The 26396-nt window shown below is 37.8% G+C and overlaps 1 protein-coding gene across 1 annotated transcript in view; it reads right to left on the reverse strand.

Moving 5' to 3' along the window:
* LOC124277431 (glypican-6-like) overlaps positions 1-21306 on the reverse strand; it is a 102382-nt gene extending 81076 nt beyond the window's left edge. Inside the window, exon 1 of the mRNA XM_046713133.1 lies at positions 20802-21306. Coding sequence (XP_046569089.1) covers positions 20802-20973 — 172 coding nt within the window. The 5' untranslated portion in view covers positions 20974-21306. The remainder of the gene's footprint in view (positions 1-20801) is intronic.
* Between the last annotated feature and the right edge of the window lie 5090 nt (positions 21307-26396).

Here is a 26396-nt window from a genome sequence, read left to right on the forward strand (position 1 = left end):
TATCAAAATATGTTCAGAAGACATTATTTGTCCCCATACCTGAAGCAACTGTTGGTAAAAATGCCTGAAGTAGAACCAAAATGGCCAAATTATGGTGTGTGTATTGAAAATATACAAAATTAATTCATACTTCTAGTGTTTTTCCACGGGAGCTGGCATTTTCTTGACAACAGGACTTATAAACATGAAGGGGCTTTAATGTTCAGCCCTGCCTTCTTTGCACTGAATACATTAAAACACCTTGAACTTCAAGAGACTAAGGACATATAAGAAAGCCACAGTATTAGAGAATTCTTTTTCCAAATGTAACTGTCCAGGACACTTTGTTAGTTCTCCAAGAAACATCCCTGAGACCACACACTACAGCCCTGGAAACGCTGCTTACAGTGAAACATTTTATTTCAACTTATCCCGCTCCACCTGTAATCAACTATGTAAAGTGTCGTCTTCTCGTATCACCTCCGAAGCTCAATACGTCACGGCCCGACTCAAAGGGACTATCTCCCCTTATCTGTCTTCAGCCATGCAGACAAATTCTCCATGAACATCAATAAAACAGCCATAAAGCCCAACTAGGAATGAATGAACCCTCAACATTCACTGCATCTGTCCCATCGTACCATACCTGAGCCAAAATTTATTTTCTGAAAATGCACTGGAGGAAAGATTAGAGTGTATTCTTCAAGCAATCCGACCACGGCTGCCTGCCTGGCGGCACAAAGACTCCCCCTGGTGACAAAAACATTCTCGGTCGTTCAGAGCCCCACTCAATAACTAAGCAATTAAAATATTAATAGAGTCAGTATAGGTGAGATTTTCTTTAACCACAGAGCACATTTTATGGAATCGTCTATCATCTACAGACATAAAAAGCGATCCTAAGCCACGGGAGCTTGGAAAGCAATTGCATCACTACAGACAGCGGTATATCATTAGGACTCCGATTAAAACATCACCCTATGAAAATTAATATCAAACTAACAACACTCCATAAGAAAACAAAATATGGAAAAACAAATGAGAGTGTGTTGAAATATTTGATGATCTGTTTTTGTTACACAGCTCTGAATTCAGATCAATATTTCCGCCAGACACATCAGAAATGATGACAGCTGATCTTCCCAACATGTAATCCACTCAGAGCAATGAAAGGTCCCTGAAGATTTGTGTGGTAAGAGAAATAGTTTCGGGAGCATTCACTGAACATTAAATTATCAAATCTGGGCAAACAGCTAAAATGAACGGTGAGCTGAGTAACTCACTATTCTGCTGTATTTGGTAACTGTTTCAAGATCATTCGAGCTCAGATAAGATTTCCTCTGGGCATATAAAAACAGCATCAGATACGAAAGACCAGAAAAAGATGTAGCTGAAGCCACAATCACGAGATCCAGACAGTGTAGATACAAGGCATACCATCTTCACAAACATCCACTCTCATTCCAAGACAAACAGTCTCCAATAATTAACTGACCATTAAAATATCAAGTCCATCTAAATGCCCAGTGTCTAGTATGTCCGTCACTTAACAATGTCCATTTGAGAAACATTCTCTACCTCATAAAGCAGCCATAACAATTTTCTCATTTCAAATTTTTCCTATGCTGACAAAGGCTTTAATTAAGATTGATATTATCTGTCAAAGTGATTGACAGCATGGAATGTCCAACAATTCAACAGATCATATCAAATCACTACTCATGCGATAGTGAGTGGTCCCCTATCACAGACTGGGTGCACGGCCAGTTGGCAATATCTGTACCATGAACGTCAAAACGTTAACAAATTCCTACTGGTCATCTGTCGCTGTCCTGTGTGTCCCATGGGGCCTAGGGGCAGCCTGTCACAGGTTGGTCATCATGAGATTAACAAAGAGGCAGGTGAATATGATGAATAACGCCCCCCACCCAGATCTTCCCATATATCAGAACTGTATCTCATTTATATCCTACTGTGATTCATTGTTAGAAGTATTAGCATGTATGGCCATGCTATACGGTGTAATATCTACCTATACAGCAGGCTTGACCAGGTCACAGGAAGCATGACCTGGCTAAATATGTTTCCAGTTTATCACCACTTAGCAAGTCCTTCAGTAATCTCACAATAAATATGGTACGAGCGTGTGAAAACAAGCCCCAATGCACTGCTATCACTATTTAACCCTCCCTAAGCTTTCAAATAAGTCATTATAAAAGAAAAGCAATATATTTGCACACTGTTAAGTCTTACATACCCATATCGTCATTCCATCACTCTAAAATTTTAAATCGAAGCAATTTTTTTGCTTACTATTTCTTATACATAGAATGCAAAACTTCCTATAGTCATTTTCAAAACTACAGCTCTATTTTTGCACACTGCTGTGTTTAATATACTAATACATATATTTTACATCATTATAAAATACAGCAATAGTTGGCATGTTTTAGCTGTATCTGTCAATGTGACATAATAATTTTGCCCCGTCAGTACCATCCATATTGTTGTCAGCCAATCACCTTGCACCTCTCTCACATCTGCCACTTTGATAATGACATAACAAGGTGACAAGTTGGCTGTGCATGTTATAGTCGTTGAAAGCAATTTAATTTTTCTTTTATCACCTTGTTAACATACATGGAATAATAAAAGGAATAAAATAATGGCTATATCTCCCAAACATGTCAAGTTGTCATGAAATGTATAACGTGTTAATTACTATCTTATACACTATTCATATTATATTTTGATACATAAGAAACCTTCACAGAACCATTGCAAACATGATAAATAGAATTTCTTAATATTCAGCATTTTAGTAGGTTCTGCATGCCAACTGAAGTGTGTTTTGTCGAATGAAACTTGAACACTACCATTAATACTTACAAGCAATCAATATTTATGAACAAAGAAAGCCATAAATCTAACACAAATCTATTAACCTTTCACACATTTCAGGCATGGCAGACACAAGTCAATTCCAAATCTTCCACAGTTCACTCATGAATAATCATGAACATTTCAAAATACCCATACATAAATGAGATGGAAACAAGCACTTAAATAAAATAAACAATCGGAATGTCATTTTCAAACTTATAGTCGTTTTGATTATTTATTAATTTCCAGTCATTACAGTGTCGTTCAGTCCTGGATAATGGACTGACTGAGTTTGGTTTTACGCCGTTTTTAGCAATATTCCAGCAATAATGGCTTCAGACATCAGAAATGGCTTCACTCATTGTACCCATGTGGGGATTCGAACCTGGGTCTTCGGCGTGACGAGCCAACGCTTTAACCACTAGACTACCCCAACCCTGGAACACTTGGCACCAGTTAACAAATACTCATTTTCTCTCATGTTTTACTCATTTTATAGCTGCAGAATGATAAATCATGAGAAACTGTTGATTCCAAAAACAGAAAGTCTCAACAATAACCATGTTTAGGTTGATACATATTTGCTGTATATTTTGCATGATGACCAATAGGTACATCAGGCTAACTTGTCACAATGGAAATTCAGAATGACTAGTGAATTCCTGACCCAGAATAAAACCAGTGAGGCTTCATCTTAATGCTGTCATAACACATCCAAAACGTACTGCAGACGAGATACAACAACTGTTACATTTCGGACTACAGTTTCTCAGTAAGGTGAGGTTCTAGTACTGAATCTTGGGTTGAGTCCCAATCAGGATTTGAACCGACGATTTCCAAGGTGGGACTCGAACAAACAAACAGTACTAGAATCTGTAAGTATAAGACTGACTGACTGAGTTTGGTTTTACGCCGCTTTTAGCAATATTCCAGCAACAATATGGCGGGGGACACCAGAAATGGGCTTCACACATTGTACCCATGTGGAGATTCGAACCCGGGTCTTCGGCGTGACGAGCCAACGCTTTAACCATTAGGCTACCCCACCGCCCCGTAAGTATAAGAAAGTGTAATCCCATATATATTTGACCACCTTCTAAAATGCAGACTAGACAGTCAGCCAATGGTATTCACCATGCATGACCACGGTGTGCGAAATAGCCATTGGCCTTCTAGCCTGTGATGAGTGAAAATCCAGTCGGGCCAGTCAATCTCCACAGTCACCTGACTGGTCAGTGAATTTTCATGGGGTCATTTTCTAAATATATCAATCTCCCCAACTTGTTAACTTATAATACACTTTTAAATCATGCAAGATTATGGTCTGATAAAAAGGTTCATCATATTAGCAATAAAATGATGAATGTCTACATTCGAATTTCGGGTTAGTGAATTATTTTGTGAGCTTGTAACTTTCAAGCATAGAGAGCCCGACTGGCTGGCAAAATTTTGAAACAATTTCGCAAACTGCCTGACCACTACTGATTCAAAACACATGTTTTAGTTCAAACATGGCACTTTGGCAGTCAGGAATTTGAAGATATTGCTGAAAGTTAAGCTCAAATGCGGAACTTTCCATAACTTCAGTCTTAGTGCACAAAAATTCAAAAATGAACTGCGGACAAAATAGACTAGGTATTTACTCTGCCTGTCCACTAGTCATCTGAAACCTCACTTTTCGATGAAGTATAGGTGGCACTTTTGACAGGAATTTGAGAATGCTGTTAAATTAAGCAGGAGACAAGCATGGCAGGTTGTCTGGCCCACATATACCATGTACACATCTATCTGTTGTGGCCCCATTCAGGCTGTCAAATAACTCCTCTGAGGTACGCAGATGCTGGATTAAATTTCCAATGTTGCCACCCAGTAATGGGTGCTAGATTCATGTGCTCCAGTGTCCTTCATCTTTGTCAGCTTTCACAGATGGAGATTACAAATATCAGTGTTTTCTTCTCTCAACAAATGAAGAAAGTGTCACCCTTGCCACTGACTGGTCACAAGGTCTGGTTCTTGAGGAAAAGACAGACAGCTACTGTCTGCAGGTTTTGTAATAGGAGGACGATTCTTTCAACTGTGATTCATTTCCAATCGGCAATATTCATATTAATGAAAGTTTCAAAATGGTTTTTTCTGGGTAATATGATGTTAATGACATTTTGGTTGTAAAAGTGTCTCACATAAATCAAACTGTATGATAGCATGGTTCTTGACAGGGGAAATATAGTTCCCAAATATGATATGTGATTCCACTAAAATTACAATTAGATGTCAATGCAACATGTTTATGTGTCATTTTGAAATCGCCACATCGCTTTCCCCGTAGAACGTATTTATTCGCTCCTAAAACGTCAACCATAAATCGCATTTCAAACTTTTTCAGTGGAGTCCAAATTAATCCTGAGGCTCCGTCACTCTATCCAACAAAGACGAGAATCTCGCCCTTCAGCCAACAAAGAGTTCCAATGCGAACCGTTTAACACACAGTCTCTACTGTACGACCAACGTTGATTTAGCACCCCCTATTGATGAATGGAGATGAGTCATGTGCAGTAATTATGTGGACTAGTTCTGAGTCTGACAATTTCATGATTTCAATATTCGGCCACTTCCCGCCTGTCAAATACTAATCTCAGTGGACGAATTTTGAGGTTTTAAGTGACCAGTCAGGTTCTCGATTGACTTTTAGGTGGTGTGTCATTTATGGTAAATTTGAATCTTAATGATTCCTTAGTGCTGAACATTTTGGATTTGAAAATGTAAATTCCTCTTTCGCTACCAAATAGTCATATAAGTGAAAACTGGAAACACATTCCAGAGAAGGATTGATATATATGTTAAACATAAAAATCACCAGTGAATTTATCAGTCAAAACAAATTCTGTTGAGTGTAAAAGCCAAAACAGCAATACTATAAGAAATGTAAGAAAATGAGACATGACACCAGGTGTTTGCTAAAAGGATAAATATGTCATGTACCTACGTAGCCATAAGATAATCTAGAGGTAATGCAAAACATAATTTTCTGAGCTCTGAATGACAATAACACATAATGTGTGATCTTGCAATATTTGAATTTTTTTATATTTTGTTACATAATAATTTGTTGCAGGGGTTCCTAATTATTTTTTTTTAAAGCCACTTGCCACCGTGCCACAGGGCAAGTGACTTTAAGAAAGTAACTTGTCCTGGTTAATTTTTCACTTGCCCTGATTTTTATGACATAATCATGACGATGTAATTATGAAAGAATAAATCAACATGGTATTTGATGTTAATGTTCACTGGACTATTTATCGAGAAGTCATGAATGGCAAAGAAGGATAACTGTACTTAATTATCATGGTGAACTACATTTGCTACATTTTGAGCAGATATGAAATGAAATCCAAGTTTATTTGCAGTTTGAAACCATAAGCAGAGATTATCTAATAGCCCACGGACAAGTAAGATACCATTATTTGATTGCCCGAAATGAAAACTGACTTGTCCCGGCCATCAGGCAATGGGATTTTTTAACCCCTGTGTTGCCTGCAAGGATTCAACAAAAGAACCCTGATTAACATTAACACTCCTATCACAAAAACTCCCAATGGCCTCCACTAAACGAACCCAACATATTCCCCCAAAACTTTTGTAATGGCAATGATAATCCCAGCCACCAGGGACCCTGAACATGGACATGTGTCACAAGGTGAAAACTATCGTACACCCTGCAATGTGGAACTGAAACTTGGCTGGAAGTCATTGAAACAAGGCATTGTAAGTTCCAGCACATCCACATTGTCTTTTTATGGGGGAAGCATGGGAACTAGGCTAAAATGTTCCTGTTCCTTCTGGCCATCCAAAAGCTCCATCATGGACGACAAGCATGGAGTGCATGTTGAGCAACTGTTTTCATTTTGAATCTCGTATTTCTTGTAAACAGGTCTGGTTTTGAGTTTAAATTGAACATTTACATAACCTAAAATAAATAATTTGAAAGTTACCACAGAGGAAATTTGATGATTTTTGTCATTCTCAAAAAAGTATCTCCTCATATTTCATAGATTTATAAAACACACGAGGAATTGCTTTCCATTGATATATGCTTCATAGAGAGAATTTTAAGTATTTATTACTCTCGATCCACCAATGGCGGATCAAGTTTGAATATAAGAAGACTGTTTGAATATAAGAAGACGAGTAGGGTTGACGCCCATAAAGCAAAAACACAGAACACAGCTGGAAACAGAGATGAAAGCATTACAATTGTGATGCTGTAACCATACGCAGAATCAAACCAAACACACAACATCACAAATCCAGTACTATTGGGCCATCAGTTTGGGGATTTCTATTTCAGCTGCAACTCTCCAAAGCCAGGCCTGTTAATGAAACAAGCAACTCTAGAACATGGAGAATGATGTCTGATGCCCAATTTGGAAGCTACCAGGCAGATAGGAATGGAGAACTCTTGATAAGGCACAGCCTTGCCCCAGACCAATTCATTTGTTTCTTACAAGATGGCGGCTGACCTGGAGGTTCCCCCCTAGTGATAGGTTAGCTGCCATCTGGTGGCCAGAACTGAAACTACACATTCTAAGCCCCCCACAGGCAGATGAAATTCAAGCTGACCGTATCAAATTTTTGACAGTCATTTGGGCTTAATTTTACCTATATCTGAATAGATATTGCCTAATGGAGTTGTGTGTTGGAAACTGTTTGTAGAAAGTCAGACAATGGAAACAGCTGCGGTATTTTGATATAGCTCATGATCTATTATTCATATTCATGTCTGACAGTAAACACATCAACTAAACCATAAATCAACTTATAACTTACATAAAACAACTTATAACTAACATATCATATATCCAAATGGTTAAATGCATTAACAGTTTCTAATACAGGACCAGTTTGACTGCAAAGAAGTGTAGCAAATATACGACACACAAATACTCTCTAATGCCAGTACAATGCAAGCTAATTAACTGTTGCCATCCACAAGATTACAATGAACAGTAATTAAAGTTGTCAAAGGCAAGATCATATTTCCCTGATAACATATTATGACTAAACCAAGTCATTATATTATGTCTTGCTTCAAACTCAAATTAAAAGACAATTTCTTGTTCTTTGATAGCCACTGTCTCCTTAAAATGTGACATTTTCGTCCGAACTCCCTCAGATATTTCTTTGCTAATGCGCTGTTGTATCCATGAATGCAGCACAAAAAGGTGATAATTTCCTCACAACCCATTCAAAAACAAAATGTGCTTTATACATCATTGTGTACAACAAGCAAGCAAGCAGTAAAGAGAAGGCTTAACTTCCACCAAAAATCTCGGTCTTTATTATTCCACCATGTCTTGAACACATCACTGCCAAGAAGGCAGGATTCCATGACACCCTGCAGGGCCCAAGATGGGGTACATGTACTGACATAAGGTCGTCGAGGGCATAAAACTAAAGGGTTATTTTAAGATCACACTAAACAAGTCATAATTTACACATTACAACCCTGAGTGTGTGACGCTCACGCTAACGTTCATTCTTCTCGGGCTAATTGATACATACATGTCATTGTGTTTGTTCACCCTGTCCAATCAGGTGTGAAATAGCAACAAAGGCCCTCCTTGGGTTTCCCCGCAAAATCCACCAAAACGAGAACAGGGGATGGGAGAGGTGTGTTAATTGCAAATTTGAGCACTGATGGCGTGTTAACATTACCTGAGCACCAGCTTGGACTCCCAGAGATCTATCAGTGTATGGGGTAGGTTTAGGTTGAAAATTTTAATCGGGATCATTAGTCTTCTAAGGATTAGGATTACAGAGGCCTTGGGAAACAGCTGGCGACAAAGGCAAGAAATACAATGATTAGATCTTGCTCACGCGACCTTTGTCCCGGCCTTTTAGGCAAGATATGTGTCCAAGACTGACTGACTGAGTTTGGTTTTACTCCGCTTTTAGCAATATTCCAGCAACATCACGGTGGGGGGACACCAGAAATGGGCTTCACACATTGTACCCATGTGGGGATTCGAACCGGGGTCTTCGGCGTGACAAGCCAAGGCTTTAACCACTAGGCTACCCCACCGCCCCCTATGTGTCCAAGAGAATTATATTACTGTTTTATAGCAAGGTGTACCGCCAACAAGTAGAGTGACTGGACTGTTAGTCCAAGACTAGTGAAAATCCATTTATTTTTAACCCAGATTTAGCAATTTAAATTTTTGACCCGTAAGACCAAATGAGCTGCTGACCAGTTGGATTTGGCATCCAAATTTATTTTTAACCAATGCTGAGAATCCAGTCATTATCATGTAAAACATTGGTTTGGAATTGAAGTGATTGGGCAGCAATGGACAATGACACTGGGACATTTTCACAGCTTCAGGAACATATGACAGGACATTCTTCCATGTCAGTACCATATTTGTGAATAACATTTAGGAAAGAAACCCAGTTCTATGGATAGTCAACTTCTTTATTGCAATGAGTGTGACGTTTCTGGTGTAGGTACTAACACTGTTATCAAGCAAGTTGACTATCCATAGAACTTGGTTTTCCTTCACCTATACAACTTCTAAAATGCCTCTCAAAGAAACATTTAGGAAATTTTGGATGATTTTCAGTCAGCGTCCTAGAAACTAAAATGATCTGAACTCTGAATTTTCATATTCCACATTTTGAAAATTCGGGAAACTTACTCTCAAGATCAGTAAGTACTAAAAATGTACATCATGCAGACAATTTTAGATCTGATAGAAAATGCTGACAAGACATAATCCAAGCCGATAGCTTTGATGTATAATTGATGTTTCAAGTACCTTAACTCTGTCAAACTACACACCGACCACACCATTAATCAAGGAGAGTATTTGAATGTTTAACCACTCCACAAACACACCGGACATGTCGACCCTCCCCGAATCACACCTGACTGTGACCTCCTCAACTAGGTGGCGCTTTGGCCACTTATCATGTGACCAATACATCAGCTTCCTCTGACATTTGTCAATGTGTTATTAAATTTGTTGATCATATTTCAAAATGACATTTGGTCATTATAGAGCTGTATGGAACATCCGCAGTAATTGAAATAGCATTCCGTGTCAGAAGTTAATTTATAAAACTCAAAAGAAGTTAAGGAAATCTTATTCTTACATATTACGCTAGGTAATTCATGTTATACCATGACAGTGAGTGAGTTTAGTTTTACGCCACACTCAGTAATATTCCAGCTATATGGCGGTGGTCTGTAAATAATCGAGTCTGGACCAAACAATCCAGTGATCAACAGCATGAGCATCGATCTACGCAATTGGGAACCGATGACATGTGTCATTCAAGTCAGCAAGCCTGACCACTCGATCCCGTTAGTTGCCTCTTATGATAAGCATGGGGTACTGAAGACCAATTCTAACCTGGGATCTTCATGACTATCCCATGACAGATTAACTATGGTAATATTAAAGAAATGTGTTGTCCTTAACTTTTTCTGAGTAGTATCACATTTCTGCCAAGTAAATAACCATTTCATATTTCAATGGCAGATTTATTCCCCTGGAATATTTAATTTAGATTCTGCCTTCTTACCTGAAACGAACCTTGACAACATTGTAAAAATATCAGTTATTTTTTAAATATATATTAACTGATTTTTCCTGACCCTCGTAGCAGAAAATGATAATAATTTAATCTATTCATTCTCACAAAGATTCAAATACAGTAACAGTAATGTTTCCAACCAAATACTAAGGATTCGTTTTGAAATTAATCTTTAGATAAGTCACGATCTGTAATGGTGAAGATGATGTATATACATTGGCAGCTCCGGGACTGTTATCATTTACAAACATTTACATTCAGTGCTAATTCCATCCAGGAAAATTCAGTAGGTTGGTTATGCATGTGGAGTTTATGCAGACAGCTGAAAGTTTGTTTCTATGTTGTCACTGTGCAAGGTTAAAGCAATGGTAAGCTCAGCCAAAATCTGATTTATTGGGTAAGTTCAACAAACAATCTTCTCAATATCTATAGCAAAGGCACCAGAGAGAGAGAGACAGACAGAAAGAGAGAGACAGAAAGAGAGACAGAGAGAGAGAGACAGAGACAGATAGAGTTGACTATGCATAGATCTTTGTTTTCGTTTATAATATCTTACTGTATTTTTTTTATCGAAAACTAGCAATTGTATATTGAGAGAGAGTGAGAGGGGGACAAATATGTACAAGTGCATTTCATTAATTTCTACAGTAGTATTTTGGCGTCCATGTTATTTTGAAAATACTCAAGGTCTCAACCCCATTGAACCAGGGTCCTGGATTTGTCACAGACCATAACCTCAAACACATGTAAATCTGTTCAACTTTGGGACTTCAGACAGTCACACAGCCCACATCCCTTTAATCACATGGAAGTGGAAGAAAAGAGAGAAAACACACAAACCAACCATTCACGATTCCAAACTGTGTATACATCATTTGAAAAATGAAATGTCATAATTTGTATAGGTAGGTAACAAAGTTTTCTAGTCTCAGAGACAATAAGTATTAGATTTCAGGACACCTGAAAAGCGGATGAGCACAGATTACGCTTAGTCTCTGGTACAGACCCTGAAGCAAATATATCCAAGAAAGCCCACGCAAGTCTAGAAAATGTGGCACGACTCAGGGCTCCTTTTCATTATATATATATATTTTTTACTATGACCTTTTTGTCTCTCAGTAAAATATGTTCATTTCAGAGACTAGTTGTTAATCTAAGATTACGCTGTGAAGTTCATGATGGACAAATTGGGGTAATTGTTTTATTGACTGCATGTTCTGGGGTCTGTAACCCAAGACAATACCTCAGTGTGCCAGTGACATGCACAGACTTGACCCTGGCTGCCAGTGAAGGGTCAGACCCAGGAGACATGCCGAGAGTGATCTGTCTTTGTTTTGGTGGGTAAGATGTCCCTGGCTCCCTCCCACACACCCGGTCATGTGTGACATGCCTGTCCATCATGACACCTGCTGGTCTGGCCCCGGATACATGGTTGTGCTCCTAGATAATCTTATTGAAATAATTGCTGGTTGGGGAAACGGTCAAAGGGATGAAGCTTGGAGACACGCATCTTTGACTTTGAAAAATGTTTATCAGTAGGAACAGTGTTCTGGACTTTGATAAGGTAACAATTGTCACAGTCGCATACATTAATTATCACTTGCCAGGTTTAAGAGACATCACAACACATGTTCATTCAACTTCTCAGGTCCAAACATTAACATACAGGTTTCCGGTGACCTTTATCTGGATTCCTCTACCTTAACTTGTGGTTCTTGGTTGTACAACAACATCTTTCATTTCCATCAGAGTGAAGCTTTTCTTTCCTCTTCACAAAAGGAAAAACAGTCTTGTACTGGATAAGCCTTATTGCTGATATCAATCTTAACTAATGGTTGATTTTAATCTTTAACATATATTTTGAAATAAATGGGTTAATATGAAGAATAAAATCCAGGTGTTCTATAATACAAGTGAAAAGCTCACCCATACCGTTAACTTTATCTAACCTGCCTATTTCCAGCAGCAAATGTCTTGTCAGTACAAATTCCCCAATAGGAACTCAACATTTTCTGACTCATGTTGCTAAGGCTTTCTAGTGAAACAATAGAAGGAAAATTACGCTGAATGGGTCGTTGTCGGCATGGGTACTACAGATGTGTACCCAAGGTATGTTTCTGTATAACGAAATGTACCCTAGCCAAAATCAGAATACAGAAACGTACCCTTAGACGATTCCATTCTGCATTGTGGAGTTTTCTTGATGGAACTGTCATACTGTTGCATAAGATGCATTTGATATCGTTATATAAGAGCATACACAGTAACGAATATTTCACTGTGCACAACGTACACCACTCGCAAACAGCTGAACGGGAACAACTACATACGGTTTCGGTTTTGGGTTGCGGAATATTGACTTGTCCGTCGTTTAGGGTACAGGGTACGTTTCTGTAGTTTGTCTTTGTTTAGGGTACATGTCTGTATACAGAAACATACCTGGGGTACATATCTAGTATCTGTACCTGTGCCAACAACGACCCCTTCAGCGAAAATTATAGAGTAAGTGGCTTTATGGTTTACTCAAAGTTAACCGATGTGAATGCAATGTCAAAAAGTTAAAACACATTTGAATTTAGAAAAAAAGTAACTTTAAATAATGTGAATTTTGTACAAAATAATTATTTCCTAGTTTACCTGTCATGGGCAGTTAGTTGTCATTTGTTGAAGTATACTGCATTTCCCAATTCCTTAATCTTCAGAAAATAAAAATCAGGCCCTTCTTCTCCAATACACTTGTATACTTCGGGAATGAATGTCATCCACACTAGTGGATCCTCTAACAAACTTTCTCCACTAACTCAACTACAGTTTCACTACCTGTCAGGCTTTCCCTCTCCCAGCACTTGTTTCTGTACAAGTGATGATTTAATAATAATAATGAGAATATTTATAACGCGCCTTTTCCAGGCTAGATATCCTGCTCAAAGTGCACAATCTGATCATTATTACCCCAGATAACCCAAGCTGCCTGTTAGGTGCTAGAAGTTTAATAGTCTCACGACATATTTCACTGGGTACCCATTTTCTGCTGGGTGAACAGAGGCAATTTTGAACAAACTCACTTGCCAAAGGTGAGACCACATGTATCACATGTACTTCTTTGTGCGGCAGGACTGAAGTCCTAGAAACTCTCAGGAGTTAAGCTTCCAAACACGGTCACCCATCCAAGGACTGTCCGAGCCATACGTTGCTTAACTTCAACTGATTGTGACCTGAGCAGCGCTATGATGTTTGATCATATGATCAAACTTTGTAATTTGGTTGCTGTGTCTTTGGGATGTTGCGGATTATATCAATCACTGGTTTGTCTGATCCAGGGTCAAATATTAACATGCCACCTTCAGGTAGCTGAAATATTGCTGTGTGTTATGATAAACTTAACAACAAACCAATGTTTTCAGGTCATCACTGTACTCACCCGAAATTCAGGACTGACAAAAATGTGAACATAAATGAGTAAGTTAGTGAGTTTAGTTAAACGCCACACTCAGCAGTATTCCAGGTATATGGCGGCGGTCTGCAAATAATCGAGTCTGGACCAGACAATCCAGTGATCAACATCATAAGCATCGATCTGCGCAATTGGGAACCGATAACATGTGTCAGCCAAATCAGCAAGCTTGACCACCCAATCCCGTTAGTTCGTCTCTTACGACAAGCATGGGTTACTGAAGATCAATATTCTAACCCAGACCTTCGTGGGTCTGAACATAAATGAGTCCATCTTTTTTAACAAATTGACGAAGCAATGTCAGGCCATGCCCTGGACTTTCCCCAAAAGTCAAAGATGTATCAAGTTATATGTTTCTGTTAATGTAAAAACAAATCACCTTGTAAGACTCTCTACAGCATGAAGGGATGCATACACTCAGACTTAGTCAAGCATTCACACTAAACAGCATAATCAAAACATGTTCGTAACATTTTCATTGCCATTTTATGTCCTAATCATCCCATTAGCATTTCATAAACTTGAAAACGATTGGCTTTTTATCGCTGGGAGATTCTGTAAGGAATTTGTAGCTAGTTGGGTCATTGATTACATAAATATACAGTCAACATCATAAACATTCTATAATTTCCAAGAAGCAATATTTGAAGAGTAAACGTGGGCATTGGGCCTTGCAATCACACAACCACGGGAGTGAATATTTTTTCCGAAGAACGAAGCAAGTGAATCGGAAGAGACCAGCCATACCCAAAGCTTTGAAGTATCACTGCAAAGAACATCCGTGACTCACAAAAGTGCTGCCCCCTACTATGTTTATATGCAATTAAAACGGAAAACAGATCTTTGGAATACTTATGACTTCATTCAGAAAGAACTTCAAACATTTTATGTTTATATAAAGGAAAACCTTGAATGCTTCCAATGTACCATGGCCAAACTACTTGTGATGGTTACCGGTATATCAGAAGAGATTTTTGCTCAAATTTTATTCATATTACACAGCTTATTTGTAGAGAATGACAGCCTACTTGCTTTAAGTTACTGTCTGTAACAGTAAAATACTGTGCATTCTAAAATGTGGCATTAAAGACTCAAATTAACAGTAAATATTATGCAAGGTTCAATTACTCCCCAAAAGTGTGACAAACTGACAAGTTTTTACTAAATGCACAAATACTGACAACATCTATTTAGCTCTGCTGAAATATTCCAATATTCCTTCAGCTTATATTTACACTTGTTTAGATTGCCATGATGATCCTGTCCACCAACTGGGACATTATCGGCTTACTTCAACTTTTCGTCATTTCCATGGAGGTGAGGTAAAAAGCATATGATGTCAAAATATGATACATCCTTGAATGATCAACTTGTGAACACTTTCAAAAATAAAACTACTGTGGGAAAAGTGAACCCCTCTAAGTTACATAACTGTATTACTCTTCTAAGAAACACAACTGTACATGAGCCACCCTTCCAAGAAATACAACTGTATTTGAGATACCTTCCAAAATCACAACTATGTACTAGCTAGTCTTCTATGAAACAACTGTATTTGAGACGCCTTCCAAAAAACACAACTATGTACTGGCTAGTCTTCTATGAAACAACTGTATTTGTGCTACACTTCCAAAAATCACAACTATGTACTAGCTAGTCTTCTATGAAACAACTGTATTTGAGACGCCTTCCAAAAAACACAACTATGTACTGGCTAGTCTTCTATGAAACAACTGTATTTGAGGCTACCCTTCCAAAAACACTGTATTGCAGCTACCTTCCAAAAAACACAACTATGTACTGGCTAGTCTTCTATGAAACAACTGTATTTGTGCTACACTTCCAAGAAATAAAACTATATTTGAGCTACTCTTCTAAGAAATACAACTGTATTGCAGCTACCCTGCCAAGAAATACAACTGTATTGGAACTACGCTGCCAAGAAATACAACTGTATTGGAACTAGCTTCCACTACGGCAAGCATGCAGGCTGGATTTGGTAATAAAAGTATACATGGTTTCCAAAGAATACAAGGGGGACCACAAAGAAAGACAATTTAAAAATGATTTTTTTCTTTTCCCATAGAAGCTCTGCCAATTAAAATAAAAACTGTAGCAATATGAACATGATGAAATAATGTCTATCCAGTATGTAGTGTGTTTGTGTTTATCCTGAATGTAGTATTCTCTTCCAACAGAAGGTAGTTTCCCTGTGACTGAAGCGTCTATGTGAGACAATTCCAGCTGTCATTGTCTAGAAGCCACTGTGATAATAATGGGATTTGACTGTTATTATGCAACTTCCAAGGATGTGATATAACTCATAACACAATAGCTATATCTTACTGCAGTTTGTAATGTTGCCAAACATGCTTGTCAATCCCATTCCAAAGTTTTCACTTTCCAACTACAGCCTTAGTCTGTCATACAGACCCTGAAGCAAATATATCAAAGAAAGCCCACATAAGTCTAGAAAATGTAGCAAGTCTAGACTGCCACAGCTTCTGAAATTTAAGAAGGTCTCTGGGCTCCTTTTCATTTTATTTCATATTTTTCTACTATGAGCTTTTTTTTGTAAATATGTTCATTTCAGAGACTAGTTGTTAGTCTACTACAGCCCCATCCCAAACCCATAATTCCCCACCGGCTGCCCATCCCGACAAGCACCTGTTCGCTCACTCCAACTTACAAACATTATATCATCACTGATTCAAGGAGACACAGAGTATCTTCCTAGGTGTTGCAACCCAAACAAGGAGAAAATAGGAGATACATATAAGCAAAAGCACATATTTAATATACCGTAATCGTATATATTTTCATGGGGTGCAATTTTCTAGAAAGTTCACCAAAACCATGTTAGAGCAGTTGTTTTTTCACGCATTTCAAACACCTGAGTGATGGTATCCATTACAAAGTTTTCACAACCAATAGATATGCAATGATCAAAGCTAGCCGCCATAATTGAATTGTGTTTACTAAAACAATCAGATAGAGAGGTGGGATGATACTTGTGTCAACATGACAACACCGGTCCCATATGCGAGATTAACTGACAACAAAGTAAGGAAGAGTGTATACCAGTACTTACAATAATTAAACATAGAAATAATAAAGTAGTGTTTGTTGTTTATGAACACGTGTTGTTCACATGGTCAAATCACTGCTTGGCTGCATTAAACAAATTGCATGTTGTTCCTACTTGTGTATTTGTCTGAACTTTGTCATAAATTGACCATGAATATTTCACTTGGTGTGATTATTGACGCACAATCTTTTTGCGCTAAAAACGCAAAAATTGATCCCACGCGAAAATAACTACGATTACAGTAATAAGAATGAGACACAGTATAAAGATTAGCTGTCAGATTACAGATTAGCTGTTTCGTATTTTTATTGCTGTGTCTTTTTGATCAGACATGACCATCATTGTGAATTTGGATTGAAGAAATTAACACTATTTTGTCAATCGGAATCATGGATCTTTTAATTTGGATAGCCAGACATATTTAGCTGCATAACACCCACACATATGCTCTGGAAATACTGTCCCATCAAAATGTAGGACTTACATGATCCTCTATTTGGATTAATCTGAACATAATTGTACATTACTACATCACAATCATGTTTTAAAAAAATTGCTAATAAGATACTTTCCCAAAACAAAGGACTTATGATACCTAACACAGTGTACCTTTTTTTAGCCAAAGTGTTATCACGACCTGCTCAGGAGCCAATATATGGCCCTAAGTCCGTAGCAAATGTGACTGAAAATTCCCAAATGGGAATTAGAATTCTGGATTATAGTTTCTACTTATAACATATGCAATGTCTTGGTCAAAGTGACATACACTTGACTTCAAACAATAAAGAAGTGGTTCAATTTTACCGAAACACGTATACATTATGATACCTCTGAATTTAAGAAGAAAAAAGTTGGGGTTTTGTATAAAATAATAGTTTAGAATAAACAATTCATAATCCCAATTTTCCTGTCAATGGTCATTAGTCTTGCTTCCAGGATAAACCCATGGAGTCAGCTACACCACGACCAGTCTGTCTCACATTCCCTGAACCACATTATTGTCCCTACTGCCAATCTGCAGTGCTAAAGCCCTAAATAAAGTAAGTCTAGATTTCCTCAGGTTCAGGATCTCTGGTCTCCTTTTCAATTTAAATGGGCTTGTTTGTTACTATCAAAATTATATATATTAAGAGACTAAGCCTTAGTCTACACCACGACATACAACACCATAGACGGAAGGCCGCTATCTGCACAGAGGACAATACAGAAAGTCTGACATCTTTGAGAACATTGGCACTGCAAGCAGGCAATGCCTTACCCATCCTGACTGATACGTTGTAACAACAGAACTCCTCATCAAACTCTCATTTTTCAATCATGCAACAATACAACAGCTGAGATGTAACAACTGACAACACAGACTGTAGGTAATTCTTCTCTACAGCAGAAAACACACACTCGATTAACCCTTTATATATAGTCCACCCTCGTAAATTCTGCAACATTGGCACGTGACAGAAGGAATCAAAGCTCACTCTTTGTAATCGCCAAGCAATAAATTACCGTACAAAACATGCACAACGGTGCACAGGGAAGCTAAGGGTTCCACAAGGAGAAAACAATCAACTGGAAGGAGTACAATGTTGGGCTAACAACTGTTAGCTAATAAGAAGATTGATGATAAGGCTTGGTACTGGCCAACAATCTACCTTCTAGTAGCCGAGCACTTCACTTTTCAAAAGGGACAGTAATAGATCAACTTCGAACATGGCTTAATCCCCAGCAACAGAATACAGCAGAAAACAGGCAATTTGCAAACACTAACAGGCAAATCGATTCTCAAACCAAACATACATTTGGGTCTAACTGTTGTGTACTAGTTTATACATTTTAGACATCTTGTACGCATAAATGCTGGAACAATCTGATTTCATGGAATGACTGACTGAGTTTGGTTTTACGCCGCTTTTAGCAATATTCCAGCAACATCACGGCAGGGGAACACCAGAAATGGGCTTCACACATTGTGCCCATGTGGGGATTCGAACCAGGGTCTTCGGAGTGAGGAGCCAGTGCTTTAACCATTAGGCTACCCCACCGCCCTGATTTCATGGAAGACAAGAATAATTTGGATATCTTGTTTGACCACAACATTTTCAATGACAAGCACTTCTTTCAATACCAAATGTCAACACCTTACCAAGCTGCCATTTCTAAAGCCAAGCATTCTGCACAAAAAACATAAACCAACATTTACTAATGTTATAAGACATGGATGACATAAAACACATCTTTCAGAAGATGGCTTTCTTTCTTTAATATTGTTTATAAAAATACATATTGTCTTCACAATGCTCATATATATAATTTTATTTAAAAAGTATAGTTTAGTTCAGAAAATAAAAATGTCACCCCAGAAATATGAAAATACAAAATATTATCAGTACCGGGAAAACAAACTTAGGAATTAACGAGAATTTTGTGGTCAAAGTTCCCTGGCACATTTTAATCTTGGGTTCCCTTTATCTTTATCAGATCAGTAACAGGGCCCATCAACATCTTAAAAATGCTCTTATGCAAGGAGTAGCACATGGATTCAAGTATTTATTTAAATGTCATACACTTTGTATATCTAGATGAGAACTGGAAACTCTTCATGCAAGCCAAAGACGAAGAAAAAAGACTGACAAAATGGAGTAACTTGAATCTGACAACTGTGTCATGAAATTACATAAACAGTAAACATTTTCAAATGAAACCAAATATGTCCCTAACGACAAACTGGGCTGGACTTCCAAAAACACAAGTCTTGAGTGGAGGACTCTGTTTGGGTGAGCTGAACAAAGAAGAAAAGTGGATTTTTAGGAAGGATGGTAACAGATAAAATTCCAACCAAACTTAACTTGATCAAATTCAGGTTATCTGTGGGTTGAATGTTTCCATATTTCACAAAACTGAGTCACTTTGTTCCTGTATGTGAAACAACGATGGCAGGGAGAGTCAGTGAGAGAGAACCCGATAAGGTGGGCAAGACCGAGCTTATGTGTGGCAGAGGATCATAAGCTGTAACCAAATTCTTTACACTCTCATAAAATCCAAGCTCAATTACCCCTTGAGACAACTACAACAGATATCAGAATGGTTTAAGGAACTTTAAATGCTACGGCAATCTCAACCTGCACTGAATATTGTAGGTGTTTTATTCACAAAATAACTAGGTTATGGAGTTGGTCTGATGTGATTCACCCTGAACAAAGATTATGGTGGGTGGGGGAGCCATTATGGATTACGTTTTTTTAATAATTGTCTACTTTAGCGCCTTTACAAGCACCTTTTGGACTAAAGAGGATTGTACTTTATATCGCATTTAACAACGATCACGTGTAAGAAAATATTTATTTATATAACTCATGGCTTAAAAGTATGCGCTTTCAGGAATAAGTGGAATGTCAATTATACATTTCCTGTCACTACTACTGGATCTGAAAAGCAATGTTTCTAATATTAGGCTTTGTTGACTTATGGCCAAACGACTGATCCCTTCTTGAAAAGTAAAATGACATACATCCGATGTTTTCACTACGCTGTTGGCGTTAATAACAGGGAAACACTTACTTTACTAATTTAATAATTTGGCTTGTGATTATATTTCAGTATATACAGGTATAAAGAAATATATTACGGATCTGGTATGAGGCATCAGCAGAACATAGTGAGGGGAAACACTTGTCGATTTTCTCAATTTTTACTTGACACGGCCAGGAATCCTCCTGCTATCGTGCTCCAAGACCAGCCTAGCAGACGAAACTGGCTGCTGCCTCGGTCAGATAATATCGACTATAGTCACTACCTCCACTGTCTTACCTGTAACGGGACGCAAGGGAACTTGATCTCCATCCAAGCCCTTTTCCGTAAACGCTCTCTTTACTTCTATACAAGCCATTTCGAAGCAGTGTCCATAACTGAGTAGAAGCCATAGTGCAATGGCACGAATACACCACGAAACACTCAACGCCTGATGTCCTTCGGCGGCCATTTTTTACTTCCAAATGTGTGCCGGGGAATTGAAGGGCCGTGGAATCTTATGTTTCGACTTTGCTACCTCCTAATCAGCGAAATCGTATTGATCATGACCACATCCCACTAGAATCCGTATAAACACACGACATATTCAAGAAGATCTTGTCACAGGTTCTCCGAAATCCAAGAAACTCGTACACAATCTCCCTGTCGTACAAAGCTCCAGCTTTGTAACAATGTTTGTGTTCAGCTGTTCCTTTTTCCTCCTACGACAATAACCTATTGCAATAAAGAGATGCAATGAAAGGTACTTGGTCTATTTTACAATAGAACAGGGCCGTATATGCATCATGAATACTTGTTCATGTTTCATGTACCTACATAGGCTTCGACTGTAATTACACTAAGTGACAATGTTAGAAAATGCCACTGAAAGCACAATCAGGGAGGTAAACGCACCGGCCGAACAACCCTTGCCAAGCGGTCATGCAAAACCCCCTTTCATTGGTCGGTGGTTAAGCAAAGCGTTCAGCCATTGGATTACTTTTATAGAGGTATGCGGCCATTCACACAATCAGACCAATAGGTTCATTGTTCAAGCTGAGGCCCGCGACAAAACACATACCGTTTCCACATCCCATTCACAATCTCACTATCAGACTGGGACGGTCGATAATTTTATAATCTTATCTATTGTTTGGAGAGTGATAGTTTATCGCTAGACTGTCTAAGATCTCTAAGAACGAGGGAGAGCTATTGTGCCTCGTATCTATCTAAACCGATAACAACAACCTCAGGCTACCATATCAGGTTGATGCGCAAGTAATTTAATTACTTTCAGTTAACACTTAATATTGGTATCAGTATAGATACAATGCAGGAATCAAAGCTGATATCATGTGGGACCCATTCGTGTCTTTAGGTGACTTGTCAACCGGGATAATTTTGAAATCTCTGCATGTGCACAACAAAAATCGGACGATCCGTGTCCGTCGATATGTACTGAGTCTAAGCCCCGAGGCCTTTTTCGAAACTAGTCGTTAAGTACTAACTTTTACACACAGCAATAATGGTGATTTGAGAAAGAACGGCGAATTGAAATCCATCCCCAATCCACCCATGCGTCATATCAATATATTTCGTTATTGAATACAGCAACCTTTCTTGGAGTATAGTCACTGTTGCCCGCGTAGCCTGAAGTTACGAACGTCAGATTCTATTTCCGACTGACGATGTTTTCTCACATGTGTGAGAAGCATTTCTCACAGGGCGGAAATTACTCAGCACTGCCACGCCCCCTGCCCCGAACACGAGTCGCGAGCCGCAGCCATGACTACCCGATTCTTGCCGAGTGCTAAAAGCTTGGTTGTAAAATTTTAGGTGTGGAAAATTGTAACAGCGATTTTACATATACATGAACTATAATATCCAATATAGTAGAAGTCACTGAGTGTTATACAAGCCTTTTAAAAATTTTGAATTTTAAAAACATATTGTAAATGAACAAATGGATGGATATAGATAATACAACCTTAATCGACACAATACTACATATCTATTTTTTCAATTATAAACAACGTACACTGCTTTACTCGTGAAAAGCTAGACATACATGAACAAACATTATCCATTTATTTAGTTTTAATTCTATGTAAAGCTTTGAGAGAATTTGACGGAAACAGGGTATTGACCTCGGGTACTACAATAATCCGTCACTAAGATCTTTTATCAATTTAATGAATCTGAGTGTTAGCTAAATATACAGTTCTTATACAGCTTAAGTTAGTGAGTTAAAACTTATTGTCGCATTGTTAGTATTAACGTGACGAGAGAAAATTACGTTTACATTATACCCGTCACTCCATCGGTGACTTATTGTGTTACATCTATCTATCTATCTATCTATCTATCTATCTATCTATCTATCTATCTATCTATCTATCTATCTATCTATCTATCTATCTATCTATCTATGAAAAACATTGTTGTAATGAATATATGTATATTTTTCGAAAAATGGTCAGTTTATCTAAATATAAATGTACATGGTCAGTTAAATATATTTGAAACACAAATACAAGAAATATTTACATTGATCATAGAATGTCTCTAAAATCGGCTATAACTGAGCATGTGTGAGAGAACTTGTGCACGACTGTCACATAAGCTGTTCATTTGCCTTCAAATCAAAACTCGACGAGGGACGTTGTTTATTATAAAACACGAGACGTGTATATTTCTTACAGCGTACGTTTCTTTCCGCTGTGACGAAAATAAAGGTTCAGTTGCACTTGCATCACACCACGCCCACCTCACGATGAAATCGACAAGGATTGTATTAATCATAAGAAGAGGTTTCCTCCTAGTTCCCATTTCCTGCACAATCCCTTTTCGACAAACAAACAAACAAACAAACAAACAAACAAAACAAAATTAAATAAATAAATAAATAAATAAATAAATAAATAAATAAATAAATAAATAAATGCTTTGCTCCATTTAAATCAAGGTACATTTGGACTTAATTCAGTCAACTAATATCAGGAGACATCTCCCTTACTGACTAATAAACTTGACATCAGTGTAATGCATATCGGCAACATTAGCAATTAGTGACCATTGTTAATGGCTATCAGTGCCAACAACGAGTTCGTGTCGCCAGGTGACAGCTCGCGAATACCAGCCCGTCGGTATGGATTTGTCAATATACGGGTAAGAAATTAGCTGTGCTATTGTGGGGATGTTTAATAGCACCAATGAATAAGGCTTCATTAGGGAACAGAAGCAATGTGTCGTGCTCAGAACACGACATGTATCTTAATTAGGGACACATACTGCGTTTAATCCATATATTGTTTAATCAAATGAAAATGTGTTAATTATGTTTTATTTCATGTTTAATCAAGAGGATTAAATGAGAGTATTTCATTTATCTTCGAACAGGAATGTATGTACATGTATTTTCCAATTTAGAATTAATGAATAGAATAGAATAGACACTCCGCAATATTCCAGTTACAGCATAAATAATCGAAGACATATGTGGTGGATAGCCTAAGCGACCAGTACCAACATTCAGCCACTGTTCACAAACTTCAGTTTACTCTTTTTAGTATGTCGTCATTGAATTTGATCTTTTTACTAACACACGGTCCATGAAAATATATACGATACAGCAAAATCGCCACCTGTAAATCTTTTTATGTTGGCGTGACCTGGAATAGTATTTTTCTTTTTTTATTTGTTTTTTATATTATTGTCATTTTGGTTTTTTTTATAGATCATGCTGGATTATGTCTTCATACAAGTACATCTATTCCACTGTCATGGCCCAAGATTTGGGGGTCTACTCAATGAATCTACACGGATATCGCTGTCGTGTCTACATTAACCAGAGTAAAAAATGTGAAAGACCTGTCTAAATTCATCAACATCATCTTCAGACTAGTTGCAGCTGCATGTGAATATTGCTAACTTACTTTGTCATATTTCATTGAAAATTTCACTATATATATGTATTTACCTTATATTGCTGTCATCTTGATTGATTATATTATCATATGCGAATTTATATTGTACTTTTCTCATGTACCACCGTTGGTGGGTTCTCTTGAGAATAAACTGTCTGTCTGTCTGTCAACGGCGTCAGCTATGATGTGCCTGTCTTTGAATACACACAACCTCATCTAAACGGTCTACTATGTTATATTTAGTATATACTGAATATAACAAGCGGATGTGTGACACATTGTACAATACTGAAGGTGGGATGTTATGCGCTTATTTCATACTGAAACACTCTTTCACAATGTTCCTAAATTGTAAAAGCGGTTCTGGGGAATAAAACGTGTATTGTACCCATTTTTTTGAGTGTATATGCTAAGTTTAAACACATTCAAATTATTAGCAACAAATAAACCGTTTTGTCGACACGCATCACAAAGAAAAATGGGAGCTTTTGGCAACTGACTATATCACTAAGCACCTGAGTTCAGCTATACATCGAAAATATCTCCTTCTGCACACCCTCAAAGATTTCAGTCTCTTGCCCAACTTTATCTCCCCCTCGCGCTGTAATATCACGTGATCTCTGACGTATAACACTGGCAATACTGCGTAAAATTTGACCTCTGACATGTATACGAAATCCAGCATACTCCAGCCCCAAGATCCAGTCGAGCTAATGACAATAACACTCGCCTTCTCATAAATCATTCTACGCCCTGCTTGACAAATGGTGGCACTTGGTATTTTCAAACCCGGGACGAAATGAAGCTATATTTTCCAAAAAATATTTCGAGGCTTTGGTAACGTCCTCAAGCCGTGTGGGATTCTTTAGAAAGCCTTTCCTCAAATTATAAACTTCACATCCATCGATCATTGGGTAAAAACGACCAACACTACGAAAGGCCCCCTTCCTTCTCTATTTATCGTATTCACGCTGATGTCTGCATCATTAATGATTTTGAAAATTGCTTTAATCTGAAGGTCATACGTCTTTCTATGTATAAAAACAGTAAACAAAAGCATTGTGCGTAGAGATGTATTCACATATTGTTCATCACTATTTTGCCGATTACTGATTACTGCCTGAATATGTTCTGGCGTTATGAATATGTTATGTCATATTTGTAATATATTTAATAAATATCAAATATTTGAATAATAGATGTTTGATAATGCTTTTTGATAAACATAGAGAATTTTCTGGGTTTCATCTTTTTATTGTTTGGTACAACGTTTCAGGGCTTGTTCTGGCCTCATCATCAGGTAGAATAAAAAGAAGATGAACCCAGAAAATTCACTATGTTCATTTGAATAATAGCTGTAAGATTTATTGGGACTTGTTGTATGGTTTAGGGGAATAGTCCGGAATACGTTATACATGTAACATTTGATATCATCATCATCATCATCACACGTTTATTACTAAAAATAAGGGGCGGTGGGGTAGCCTAGTGGTTAAAGCGTTGGCTCGTCACGCCAAAGACCCGGGTTCGAATCCCCACATGGGTACAATGTGTGAAGCCCATTTCTGGTGTCCCCCGCAGTGATGTTGCTGGAATATTGCTAAAAGCGGCGTAAAACCAAACTCAGTCAGTCAGTCAGTACTAAAAATAATCCACCATCAGTGGTACATGAGTATAACAAAGGACTATGTTACATGAAAATCCTGTCGTGAAGGTATCCCATTAAAATAGAACTGTCCCAGACGACGTTTGAAGCAATGGATGTACGCTCCTACTGTCTGGAGGAGCTGTCTTTAGCCACAGTTTATAACAAATTTAACTCTCATAAATCTTTTACCCCGGCTAGCTCTCGTCATTTAAACGACTATTAAAACGTACTTCTTTTTTTAATCGTCTTGGATTTTTTTATACTTATGTGAAATTTTGGTATCTGATTTAAACACCGATTCTCTGTGATTATTGAAATGTT

Source organism: Haliotis rubra, unplaced genomic scaffold (genome assembly GCF_003918875.1).
Source record: "Haliotis rubra isolate DU_JTF1 unplaced genomic scaffold, ASM391887v1 Scf106, whole genome shotgun sequence".
Classification (NCBI taxonomy): Eukaryota; Metazoa; Mollusca; class Gastropoda; order Lepetellida; family Haliotidae; genus Haliotis; species Haliotis rubra.